This window comes from Capronia epimyces (genome assembly GCF_000585565.1).
Source record: "Capronia epimyces CBS 606.96 chromosome Unknown aczIQ-supercont1.6, whole genome shotgun sequence".
Taxonomy (NCBI): domain Eukaryota; kingdom Fungi; phylum Ascomycota; class Eurotiomycetes; order Chaetothyriales; family Herpotrichiellaceae; genus Capronia; species Capronia epimyces.
Window position 1 is genome coordinate 1,471,669 of NW_006912909.1, and position 11,587 is coordinate 1,483,255.

The 11,587-nt window shown below is 53.3% G+C and overlaps 5 protein-coding genes across 5 annotated transcripts in view; 2 read left to right on the forward strand and 3 right to left on the reverse strand.

Annotated features, from left to right (window-relative positions):
• Positions 1–764, reverse strand: part of A1O3_07424 (uncharacterized protein) — a gene marked incomplete at both ends in the record, with an annotated part of 2,094 nt that extends 1,330 nt beyond the window's left edge. The window contains 3 exons of the mRNA XM_007737534.1: positions 7–464; positions 525–632; positions 693–764. Of these exons, the coding sequence (XP_007735724.1) occupies positions 7–464; positions 525–632; positions 693–764 (638 nt within the window). The remainder of the gene's footprint in view (positions 1–6; positions 465–524; positions 633–692) is intronic.
• A 1,993-nt stretch (positions 765–2,757) lies between these two features.
• A1O3_07425 (uncharacterized protein) lies at positions 2,758–3,384 on the reverse strand (the record flags this gene model as incomplete). The annotated part of the gene is made up of 1 exon (XM_007737535.1): positions 2,758–3,384. One exon carries the CDS (start codon positions 3,382–3,384, stop codon positions 2,758–2,760), a length of 627 nt encoding a protein of 208 aa, XP_007735725.1.
• Positions 3,385–4,168: 784 nt separating this feature from the next.
• Positions 4,169–4,960, reverse strand: A1O3_07426 (uncharacterized protein; the record flags this gene model as incomplete). Its single annotated transcript, XM_007737536.1, has 2 exons — positions 4,169–4,906; positions 4,937–4,960. 2 exons carry the CDS (start codon positions 4,958–4,960, stop codon positions 4,169–4,171), a joined length of 762 nt encoding a protein of 253 aa, XP_007735726.1.
• A 1,776-nt stretch (positions 4,961–6,736) lies between these two features.
• Positions 6,737–8,808, forward strand: A1O3_07427 (uncharacterized protein; the record flags this gene model as incomplete). The annotated part of the gene is made up of 2 exons (XM_007737537.1): positions 6,737–6,792; positions 6,849–8,808. 2 exons carry the CDS (start codon positions 6,737–6,739, stop codon positions 8,806–8,808), a joined length of 2,016 nt encoding a protein of 671 aa, XP_007735727.1.
• A 612-nt stretch (positions 8,809–9,420) lies between these two features.
• On the forward strand, positions 9,421–11,468 carry A1O3_07428 (uncharacterized protein; the record flags this gene model as incomplete). The annotated part of the gene is made up of 4 exons (XM_007737538.1): positions 9,421–9,496; positions 9,569–10,146; positions 10,244–10,957; positions 11,127–11,468. The coding sequence occupies 4 exons, from the start codon at positions 9,421–9,423 to the stop codon at positions 11,466–11,468; spliced, it is 1,710 nt and encodes a 569-aa protein (XP_007735728.1).
• Positions 11,469–11,587: the final 119 nt, after the last annotated feature.

Genomic DNA, 11,587 nt, shown 5'->3' on the forward strand with positions numbered 1-11,587 from the left:
GGGTACGTGTACGCGTACTCTGGGTTTCCCGGTGCAGAGGACAAAGTATTGGCTGATTCTGCAGGTTCAGGGTACGTGTATGTGTACTCTGGGTTCACCGGTGCAGGGGACAAAGCATTGGCTGACTCTGCAGGTTCCGGGTACGTGTACTTGTGCGGTTGTCTGTCAGCTGCTTGGGCTTCACCAAAGATAGGTCCAAGGTAAGCACTATGCTCAAAGAAGTCATCAGTTGTGCCATCATCGTCTCCCAGGGCAGACTGGATGTATTTCAGGATGGCTTCGTCTTCGTCTTCGAAAGTGGTTGGTTTGGTTTGCGCAGTCTCAGTTGCAGTCTCAGTTACAGTATCTATTGCACTACCAGTGGCAGTTGCTGTGGCGGGATCTGTATTTGAGCTGCTAGAGTTGGGAACAACAGGTGCGGCATCAAAGGGTGTGGCCTCTAACTCAGTGGCTGCGTTACCATCCTAAATTGTGTCAGTGAGTTACTGCACAAAGCACCACAGCATCATGAAGCAGTTACATACCGTGTTCTGTGCAGAGCCATCATGGGTATTCAGGGCGAAAAGCGCAGGATCGATGATGAAATCGTCTGCCATCGGTGTGTCCTCAAACTCAGTGGCTGCGTTACCATCCTGAGAAATATCAGTGAGTTACTGCACAAAGCACGACAACATCATGAAGCAGTTACATACCGTGTTCTGTGCAGAGCCATCATGGGTATCCAGGGCGAAGAGCGCAGGATCGATGATGAAATTGTCTGCCATGGTGTCGAAGATGTTGCTTGACAAGGCTGTGAGATAGATCCGCTTTTTTACGGGTCTCTGCCGGGCGACGACGACGAGATAGGGGGTTGAGCCTTGCCGAGAGCGCCGAGGACGAGACTGGAGTCTTAAACGATGAGGCTTAGAAGGGTTCAAGTCGTTGAGACAAAATATTGTGGTGGTGGTGGAAGAGTTTGGTTGTTTGAGATAAAGATCGAGTGCAGGTCGCGCGATGTTGATGTTTTGAAAAGTGCGCAGCTTTCTGTTTTGGCGGTCTTCACAGGACAAGACGCGCTAGGTGAGGCCGGTGAGGCAGTATTCTGGCCATTTTCTACCGCACCCTGCACATCCATTGTGCCCCTGGTCACTACCTGGTCTGCACAATGGATGCCGATCAACGGTGGTCTTGCAATGACACCGGCGAATAACCAGGTCTATTGGCTTGAGTTCAGCCCGGAAAGTCCTATCTCAGTCGCCAAAAAGAGAACTTCAGCATGCACACTCCGTGAATCTGAACAGCAACGGCCAGCTCCACCTCGAAGGGGTTGATGGAATACTCCCCCTTTTGATGGCGACCAGACGTCAAAGAAATATGACAAAGAAAGTCGAACAACGGTTCACAGATCCCGCAAGGTCTCGGCTCAGCCTCGTCCGGTCGTGGTGAAAGATAGAGTCCCAGGTATTCGTGGGGCACTTATGCTGCCGACAGTCCCTATGCCTCCCCTAAGAAGAGTTCAGAAAAAGGTGGGATTTGCCTGAGAGGAGTTCAGAAAGAGATGGGATCCAAAGGTAAGACAACTGGCGATATGAACGACACGGCTGAGGAGGTATGTCTGGATGCTGGTATGCCGAGACATTGACATCGGTTGTCCCAGCCGTGTCCAAAGGTGAATACCCCGTGGCTGCTGAATTGATGACATGCACACCCTCGGAGGCCTTGTTGGATGGGTTGAGGCTCGACCATCTCTGCTGGATGGTGTCCGACAGGTCGGGCACACATTCTCCTCTTGGAGGGGAGATGACTCTATCCCCTACCCACCAAGAAGATGACCAGAAACACTCTGCCAAAGGGCAGATCATGTGTTCATGCTATTTTTCTGTAGATGAAGAGTACGACATGGCCATCCGCGAGACCAGGTAATGGATGGAGAGAGAGAGGGAGAGAAGGAGAAAGCAGGTCGTCCGAGGCGGCATATATGCCCAACATGATATCGCCCTTCCGGGAGAAGACCATGCCGCCTCCAAACACCCAAGCAGAGAGCAGTGATGGCTGTTCCTTTCTCAGCCAGAGAAAAGAAATAGAGGAAGACAGTGACCATGTTCCCTCTCCCTCTCCAACAGTGGATAAGAAACAGAGGATGACACTGACCATGTCCACTCTCACTCTCCAACAGTGGACAAGAAACAGAGGATGACAGTGACCATGTTCCCTCTCCATCCCCCTTTCCCTCTCCAACAGTGTATAAAAATAGAGCAAGAAAAGGAGGAAGGTAAAATGGACATGGATATGGATATGAACACTAATTAAATAGTTCTTCGACCTCTGCGCCAGCTGTCCTGTCTGTCACCCAGGCACGCCTAGACCCGGTGTGCTGTGCACAGACCATCCTGGTTCTGACATTCACGTTCATATTCAGTCTTAGACATCTACATGACTCCGACATGGCTGAATGCACTTGAAGAAGCCGGTGACTCTGATGACTCATCCCTAGAGGCAGACGAAGCTGAGGCTACGACGAATGGGTGACATGCCACCGAGATCAACCTCTATCTCATCCTGGTCGATCTTGCTTTCGAGACAGCCAGACAGCATCTCAGTTTCGAGCCTTGGATCTAGAGTGGAAGGGACTGGCGGAGCTGAACTATATCCACACAATATGTAAGAACAGACATCATTCCATTCGCTGCAAGACAATTTGTTTCATAGAGTCGGCATGTGGCGCGATTCGAAGACATCCTTCTCCCCCTTTTACGCACTTCGTTGCACTTGCTACTGTCACAACCCACTCTCCTCCAGTCTCTTGAAGAATTCGTCAAACTCGGCCCCCGTTTCATCTTCCATCTTCAAATCAGAGACAGCCTCAGACACATTCTCGAATTGCTCTTTGATTGGAGACCAATCAAACCCAGCTCTCATTTCATCACCCAGTTTCAAATCAAAGGCATCCCCAGACATTTTCTCGAATTCCGCTTTGATTGGAGCCCAGTCAAACTCTGATCCTGTCTCGTTGTCGTTCTGCTCATAGAATTCACCACGATACCTCTCCAGTAATTCCTCCTCAACTTGGGCCTGATACTCTTGGTCGATTATGGCTGGCTCCATCACCCCGGTGGAAGGAGCCACAATCATCGCCCACAAGTCGCTGTGGCACATGGGGAAGTATGGTGGGAAGGCTCTCTTGATTTCCGCGACAGCAACCGGATCTGGGGTGGCAGCGAGGTCTGCTGGATCCAGGGTGACGGTAGAACCGAAGGAAAATGCAGGCGGCGAGTTGCTTTCATTGCACAGACGAGGCGTTGTGGCTCGAATGTTGTGGTCATGCTCGCATAGAGAGTCCTGGGCCGTGAAGGGAGTTTGTGACCTGAGTATGCTCGCTGGTTGGATATGCATGGGGATCGGCATTCTGATGTCCGGTGGGTATTCATCTTGTGTGATTTGGGATTGGTTTGGTGTGGCATATGGTGGTGGACTGGGTTGCCTGATGCCATGGCCTTGTGTTTTTCTAGTTCGATGAGGAGCAGAGTCTTTCATGGTGGGCATCTAGAGAGTGGTTGGATGCTGCTGGCACTGAGAATGAGAATGATCCAGCGCCACGTAGATTGGAGACGATTCACTCGTCAATCCGACTTTGAATAACAGAGCAGCAAAGTGTAATCTGAGGAAAACTGGACGAAACCATACGAGAACACAGGGTGAGAACACAGGGTGCGGCGTGTAGATCGTGTAGATCGGGTGATCGACCTGGAGTGAAGTTACAGATGAAATCTCGCGCAGTCAGGGCAGGCACCCCAAACAAAGCAGTGACGACCAGCACGCGTGACAGAGAATGGCAGTGCCAAATCCAGCAGAGGACATACACTATGCTCAGAGCAGAATTGCAAATGCAGGAGACGGACACGAGATAGCTTGACTTAGAAGTGATTGCTTGATTGAGCAGGGAAGAAGCAATCAATGTCCTGCAGCAACTTTGCTGTCTATCCTGTTTTACATCTCTGGCCCATGCAGCAAAGAAAGCAGGCAGCTATTGTCCATCGCCAGCTCGTCATTGTTCACCTGCCTTGATGAAGTCCACATTTTTTGCCAGAGCCTTGCCCCTAGCCTTGACCCATGTTTGCTTTCGACCAGTGCAACACACAGTCTGTTTGACAACAGAAGGCCAGAATGTGCACTCAATGCTTGCGGTCGTTCACTTCTTGATTTGTTCTTTGAGCAGTTCGAATTCCTTGTCGAAATCATCCCAATGCCACATAATGCTCTTGCAACCTGCCACAGCGAGCCGTGAGATAGTCTCATGCTTCTCCTCGCTGGAATGACAGGCGCCAACATAGCCCATGACAGGGATTCTTGCCCGAACCGCAGCGTCAGCACCGGCAGCGGTGTCCTGGATGGCCATGCATTCATGGGGTTTTACGCCGTACTTTTCCAGGAGATGGTGGTAGATGGGAGAATCAGGCTTGCTCACTGGCTTGGACGAGATAGTCAATCCGGAGTACACCTCGCCAGGGTCGAAGAATTGGTCCAGATCAGAGGCTGAAAGAGAGGCCTGGATACGGCGGAGTGAAGAAGAGGTGGAGGTGACCGCCAGTTTGTACTTGTTCTCCTCGTGGAGTGTGGCCAGGACCTGCATAGCTCCAGCACATGGCTCTGCCTTTTCTTCCAATTTAGCGATAACCCGCTCTTCTTCCAGCTCGGTCAAGCGTACTAGCTCGCTCCTCGACAGTGTGAAGCCAAGCTCCCTCTGCAGGCGATACACCATCCCACGGAAGGTCCAGTCCGGGAACAGGATCTTGAGATCTTCAGGGTTATAACGGAAAGAAACGTTGCTCGTGGACAGGAACTCGTTGACGACACTGGCGGTAGCCTCAAAGGCAAGGTCCTCGGATTGAACGAGAGTGTTACCACAGTCGAACAAAATATATTTGATCTGTAGACTGTGTCAGTCGACATGGAACACTCGTGGCGAAACAATGGGAGACATGCCGTCATCTTGTTCCTCCTCTCGACTGCTTAGATCGACTGATTTTGTCGTTAGAGAAGTACCGACGGGTTCAATGTCCGATACCGTGGCAGGACGGAGATACTTGGGGTTGGTGATGTTTAGCAGAGAAGTAGTCTGGGATTGACGAACGAGGACAATGTCTCTGCCTGATCTCTTCCCCAAATATGGGATGAGAAGAGAAGCACTAGGAGTGATAGGTTTCGGTCAAGATCTGTGACCAGTGGAGGCAGAATAGGTGCCAACGGTAAGGCACTCAACCCTCTGGTGCAGTGAACTTGAAGAAAAGCCCTGAGGCCGCCAAGACAAGCAAAGGATAGCGGCTCGGACATGGGACATCTTAAAGCGGCATCGATGAAGGATATGAAGACCTAGGAGACTTGTGTGTCTTGTGGAAGTGTGCAAAATAGGTGCTGGTGTGAAATATTCTGACAAGGCGGTGCAAGGCTGTAGAGTGACTGCTTATCGCATCGGCCCAAGCCAAACAGCAAGGGTCAAAGACGTGAGTAACTATGGCTCATGATTGCTCCAATTTCGCCTGATGATCGACATCCAGACAAGTCACAATGCAAGAACAGAGAAAGAGGCAGACAGAGGAGAATCCCAGTGTGAGTGCTGATGTATGGACAGGGTAGGACATCTTCTGGCTTTCCAAACTCATGTGGCAGGGGCACTGTCTTGGTATATTGCTTCTGCATGTCTGCCAGCATTCCCATCGAGTTGAGCACCCACTACTCGTTTGGCTGTCTGCTAGTCGTGCTCTGCGTCCTTGGTGTGTCTCTCCTATAATGTATAAGAAAGGGTACTTCCATCTATGCCGATCTAGTGTATGTGCCAAAACAATGGCCAGATACCTTGGATGAGCTGGCAATTGAAGTTGTCCAGCAAGATCTCTCAGAAGAGATCAAGTTGTGTCAAGTCTCTCAGGACCTGCGTGCAGGCACGTGGCACATGGCACATTGAGACAAAAGGACAGAGACATGGCAATAAGCATCCCCTTCAAATCTGCCATAGACAACCAACGCTGGACATGCAGGTATTGTTTGTTGCAGGACTAACCTAAACCATGGCTTCATGGACACAGTGGCAGTGGCAGTCGGGTGGAGGTTGAAGCTCCCCGTCATGAACTGCCCCCATGATCTACCAGCATGCTCCTCCCAAAGAGCAGCGACACAGGCTCTTGCTCTAGACAACCAAGGTGCATCACCAACGGATGCACCAACGGAAGCTGGCCTGATCATGCTTGGAGATTGATGGGATTTGATGGAATCAATTCAGACGACGTGGTGAGCCGACCAATCACAGCTGCCCACAGCCTCGGCGTCAACGGCCGACACGATTGGCGGAGGGCTCGGTTCCTCCGCCGACGACGGGCAGGGAGTCTAGTGTGTTGACATAATTCCCCGGGCTATATCATTGGTTGTCACCCTGCTAGCTACTTCGTCTTCGGCAGGTTTGCCGAACGCGCTGCCGCTCACTTGTTGCCCCCGATCTCAGGGCCGCCATCCACATCCCCCCCTCAAGACCTCAGCTAGTTATTGATATCTCACGGACACTCCCTCAACTCCATCATCAATCGTGTTAGGGTGACACTCGGACCTCTATCCTCCTGCACCTGTCATTTGCTAGCCTGGGTTGGGACTCTCTTGCACATCCCTCTTGTATCCGGCACCTGGTCTATTCGGTATCCAAAGTATTGTTTACCGCATACGATCCTAGCGATAAGCATCACCCCACGGTCCTGTCTGACATGCAGCCATGGTACTGTTGGAGAAGCAATGGGTGAATGTTCAAGAGAAGACGTTTACTAAGTGGTAGCCCACCCCCTGATTGCCCCTTCTGCTCTCGCGCCCCTTCTGACGACCTGCAGGTTGAACAATAAGATAGCGCCTCGCGATGTCTCCGTCAAGTCCCTTGTGACTGATCTCTCGGATGGGATTATTCTCATCCACCTCCTCGAAGTCCTCAGCAATGAATCGCTTGGGCGATATGCCTCGAATCCCAGGCTGCGGGTGCAGCGGTTCGAGAATGTCAACAAGTCATTGGAATTTATCAAAAGCCGGGGTATTCAGATGACCAATATTGGTGCCGAAGATGTCGTCGATGGGAACAGAAAAATCATCCTTGGTCTGATATGGACTCTCATTCTCCGGTTCACCATCTCGGATATTAATGAAGAGGGCATGACGGCCAAGGAGGGTTTGCTTCTGTGGTGCCAGCGAAAGACCGCCTGCTATGAAGGTGTCGAGGTTCGAGATTTTTCCACTTCTTGGAATGACGGCCTGGCCTTCTGTGCCCTCCTCGATATCCACCGGCCTGATCTCATTGATTTCGACACTTTGGATAAATCAGATCACAAAGGGAATATGAAACTGGCGTTCGATATTGCTAGCAAAGAGATTGGGATCCCGGATCTGCTTGATGTCGAAGATGTGGCCGACATCCCCAGACCGGACGAAAGGTCGCTGATGACATATATCGCCTACTGGTTCCACGCATTTAGCGCCATGGAGAAAGTGGAAAACGCCGGGCGGCGGGTGGAAAAGTTCGTCAGTAACATGCAAGGTGCGTGGGAGATGGAGTCGGCATATGAGAAGCGGATGCGGGCCCTGCTGCAGCAAATCAGACAGCAACGACAGCTATGGCATAACTCCAGGTTCGAAGGGACCTACGCCGATGCAAAGGCTCAGGCCAATGAAATTTCCAGTTTCAAAAGAAATCAGAAGAGGAAGTGGGTGGCAGAGAAATCAGATCTCGCGGCGCTCCTAGGTAACATCAAAACCAAACTGTCTACCTACCGTTTGAGACCATATGAACCGCCCGCGGACCTTCGACTTGAGGTGCTGGATCATGAATGGGCAGCATTGGGCACCGACGAGCACGCGCGAAGCAAATTGATCAACGAGACCATCCGCGACATCAAGAATGCGCTGAGACGAAGTTTTGCCGACAAAGCCAACGACTTTGCCCTGACTCTCAATACGCTTTCCTTGGCTGTGTCGGGATTGGAAGGCGACGTGGAAGATCAGCTTCAACATGCGCAGAGACTGTCGGCCAACTTGGCACCTCTCGAGCAATATCTGGAAGGAATAGCTATCCTCGACGAGAAGTGCCAGGAGGCGAATATCGACGAGAACGACTTCACCACCTACACTTACGATGAGTTGCTATATGAGCTGAGCTTGGTGAGGACCAGCGTGCAGAAAAAGTTGACGTTCCTCGAGAACCAGATGGTGGCGAGGAGCATGACCAACCTCACCCCCATCCAGCTCGAAGAATTTGAGTCAGTCTTTCGACATTTCGACCGTGACGGGACCAACACCCTTCACGAGTTGGAGTTTAGTGCCGCATTGGCTAGTCTCGGGTTGGTGTACGATGAAGAAGAGATGCACGAAAAGTATGTGGAGGTCTGTCATAGTGGGATTGATCCCTCCATGTCACCTGTATCGCGGCGCCAGAGGGAGAACCGCGGAGTGGGCTTTGAACAATTCATCCGTTTCATGGTATCCGTCACCGAAGACCAAAATAGCGCCGAACAGGTGTTCCAATCCTTCCGGGAGGTGGCTGACGGAAAGCCATATGTCACCGAAATGGATCTGAGGCATTCTCTGATCCCCGACGAGCTGATTGAAGATTTGCTCAACAGCATGCCGGAACACAAGGGACCCGATCTCGAGGTGGACCGAGACGTACCCAAATATGATTATATTTCCTTCATGCAGCGCATGATTGGAGACGGAGACGGAGACGGAGACAACGACGCCAACGGGGAAAGTGATCATAGAGGTCGGGCGAATGGTGTGAAGACGCCCACCACTCCCCGACGGTAAGTCACTCCTCCTTTCCCCTGTGGTATCTGCTTTTCTGTGACCCTTTGCTTTGGATTTGTCCATTACACTAGCAGCGGGAGCGGGAGTTGGATTGAGCGACCTTGAGTCGGTTGGGTATTCTAGATGGGAGGGTGACCTCTCCGAGCAGAAAGTGGACAGACGATCGGAATGAAAATAGCGAGCGATGAATACCAATACATGGATAATTAATAGCCCCTAAGCCTCCTGCGACGATGCACAATACGGATACTTCTACAGCGTGCACAGCTCTGTGCCGGCCCCTTAGCCCCTGACGTGCTGACATAAGCCACCCCTTACCCCATCAGCGATCTCACATCTCAACCGAGGCAAAGCTCAATAGAGGAGGTGAGGAGATATGCTGCTGATCGGTGTATTCCTTCGAGGTGCTTCGTTGATTCGCCTCGGTAGCAGGCCGCATTTCGGTTGGGTCTTGCACTTCTCCTCTTCAGCGGTACCTGTAGGTGCCTGCAATGGCCAAGTCGGGATCGCAGGCCCAAGCATGCGTCCAGCTCTGCCACTCAAGTGGCCTCAGCCCGCGACTTCCTGACCCTTGGAACCCCCGTTGGGATGCTTCAATAGCTGGATGCCACCATGCCGCGAAAGACGGTCTACCTTCCTGCGAAGGACTATGAACTTCCCAACATCGACTTGCTGACGTTGGTCTACGGTGAGCAGCGAACGAATGTTTTGGTCATCCATTGAGAGAGCAGCGCGTCTGATGTCTGAGATCCCTGCGCAGAGTCTCCAGAGGCGTGGAGCAATGACTCGACAATCGCACATGCCGAAGCCGCCTTGCCGTCCAACTTTGTCACCAAAGCCCAGGCGCGGGACTACACTAAGAGGATTGCCCATCACTTCAGGCACTCGTACGGCATCGGCGCCGATGGGCCGGGCAAAGACGTGGTCGTTTCCATCTCGTCCGGCCAGATTCTCCTGTCCAGCATTTTCTACGGTGTCATTGCAGCAGGAGGCGTCTACTCGGCGGCCAGCTCGAGCTTCACCTACCTCGAATTGGCGAGGCAGATCAAGCAGGGTCGAAGTCGATTGATCGTTGCCAGTCCGGACTGTACGGATGTTGCGGTCAAGGCGGCACACGAGTGCGGTATCCCGCTGGACCGAGTTCTGGTGCTGGACAGCATGGGCGGCAACAGGAGGTTGGCGAGTGTCCTCGGCAACGGAAGGAACCTGATCGAAGGCGAGGGCCAGCCCAAAGAAAGGTTGGACTGGGAGGTGATCACGGCCAAGGAGGTGTTGGAAAACCGAGTCATCTGCCTCCTGTACAGCAGCGGCACGACCGGCGCGCCCAAAGGTGTGTTTGTCACAACAGGTCCATGCCGTCCCTGGGCTAGACAGACACACCGATTCTCTTGCAAGTTGTCGCTGACCGGGCCGGCTTGATTGAGCAGGAGTCAAGCTGTCGCACCAGAATCTCGTGTCCGAGGGTCTCATCCCGCAATACCTGGTGCGCGAGTTCCTTGACCGCCAACGCCGCCGGGACGCCTCGTACGAGTTCGAATACCGAACCCTTGGCCACCTGCCCGCCGCACATATTGCCGGGTGTCAGGGATATCTGGTGAACCCAGCGCTCGCGGGCGGGACGGTGTATTGGATGGCGAAGTTCGACTTTGCCAAGTTCCTCGAGTACAACCGAACGTTCCGGATCACCACCTTCTTCACCGTCCCGCCCATCTACCTGCTGATCGCGAAGAGCCCGCTGGTGAAGGACCAGTTCCGCACCTTGGTGCACGCCATCTCGGGCGCGGCGCCCATGGGCGCCGAACTGATGGCGCTCGCCGAACGGAAGCTGGGCTGCAGCATCAGCCAGACGTGGGGTCTGAGCGAAACTACGGGCAGCGTGACGGCGATGCCGTGGGACCGCCATGACAAGACCGGGTCGGTGTCGCCGCTGCTGCCGAACACGCGGATGCGTATCGTCGACGACGACGAGCTCGATGTCGACGAAGGCTGCGAGGGCGAGTTCGTCATGCAGGGCCCCATGGTAGCAAAGGGCTATTGGGACAACCAGCAGGCCACTCGTGACAGTTTCACCCGCGACGGCCTGTGGTTCAAGACCGGCGATGTCGGTGTGGTTCGGGACGGCATGTTCTACGTCGTTGATCGGAAGAAGGTATGTTCTTGCATCACTGCTGGTCATACCATACCCCTGGGGACCTAGGCACCTAGCTAGGTACTTCATGCATGAGTGACCTTGGCCCCAAGTCCTGTAGCTGACCACTGCACTGCACCGCACCGCATCGCACCGTCAGCTGACCTCGATCGTGATCGTGACCGTGCAGGAACTCATCAAATACAAAGGCATGCAAGTGGCGCCCGCCGAGCTCGAGGCCACCCTGCTTTCGCACGACCTGATTCTCGACGCCGCCGTCATCGGCGTGCCCGATCCTTCTGGCTCCGGCAACGAGCTGCCCCGTGCCTACATCGTGGCCGACCACTCCAAGATCTCCGCCGACCGAATCAAAGACTACGTCAAGCAGAATCTCGCCCCGCACAAGCAGCTCCGTGGCGGCGTCGTCTTCCTCCCCGCCATTCCCAAGTCTCCGGCCGGCAAGATTCTGAGGAAGGACTTGAGGGAGCTGGCCAAGAGAGAGAGCAACGCGCAGCAGGGCTCAAAGCTGTGAGGTAGCAGTAGCAAGCAGCAGCGACGGAGCTGACGAGTGTGGCTGCACAAGACATGGATAGAGTTGAGAAACAGAACCTCCAGGTCGGCGCGCGTACAGATGCAGTGCAGACAGAGTCA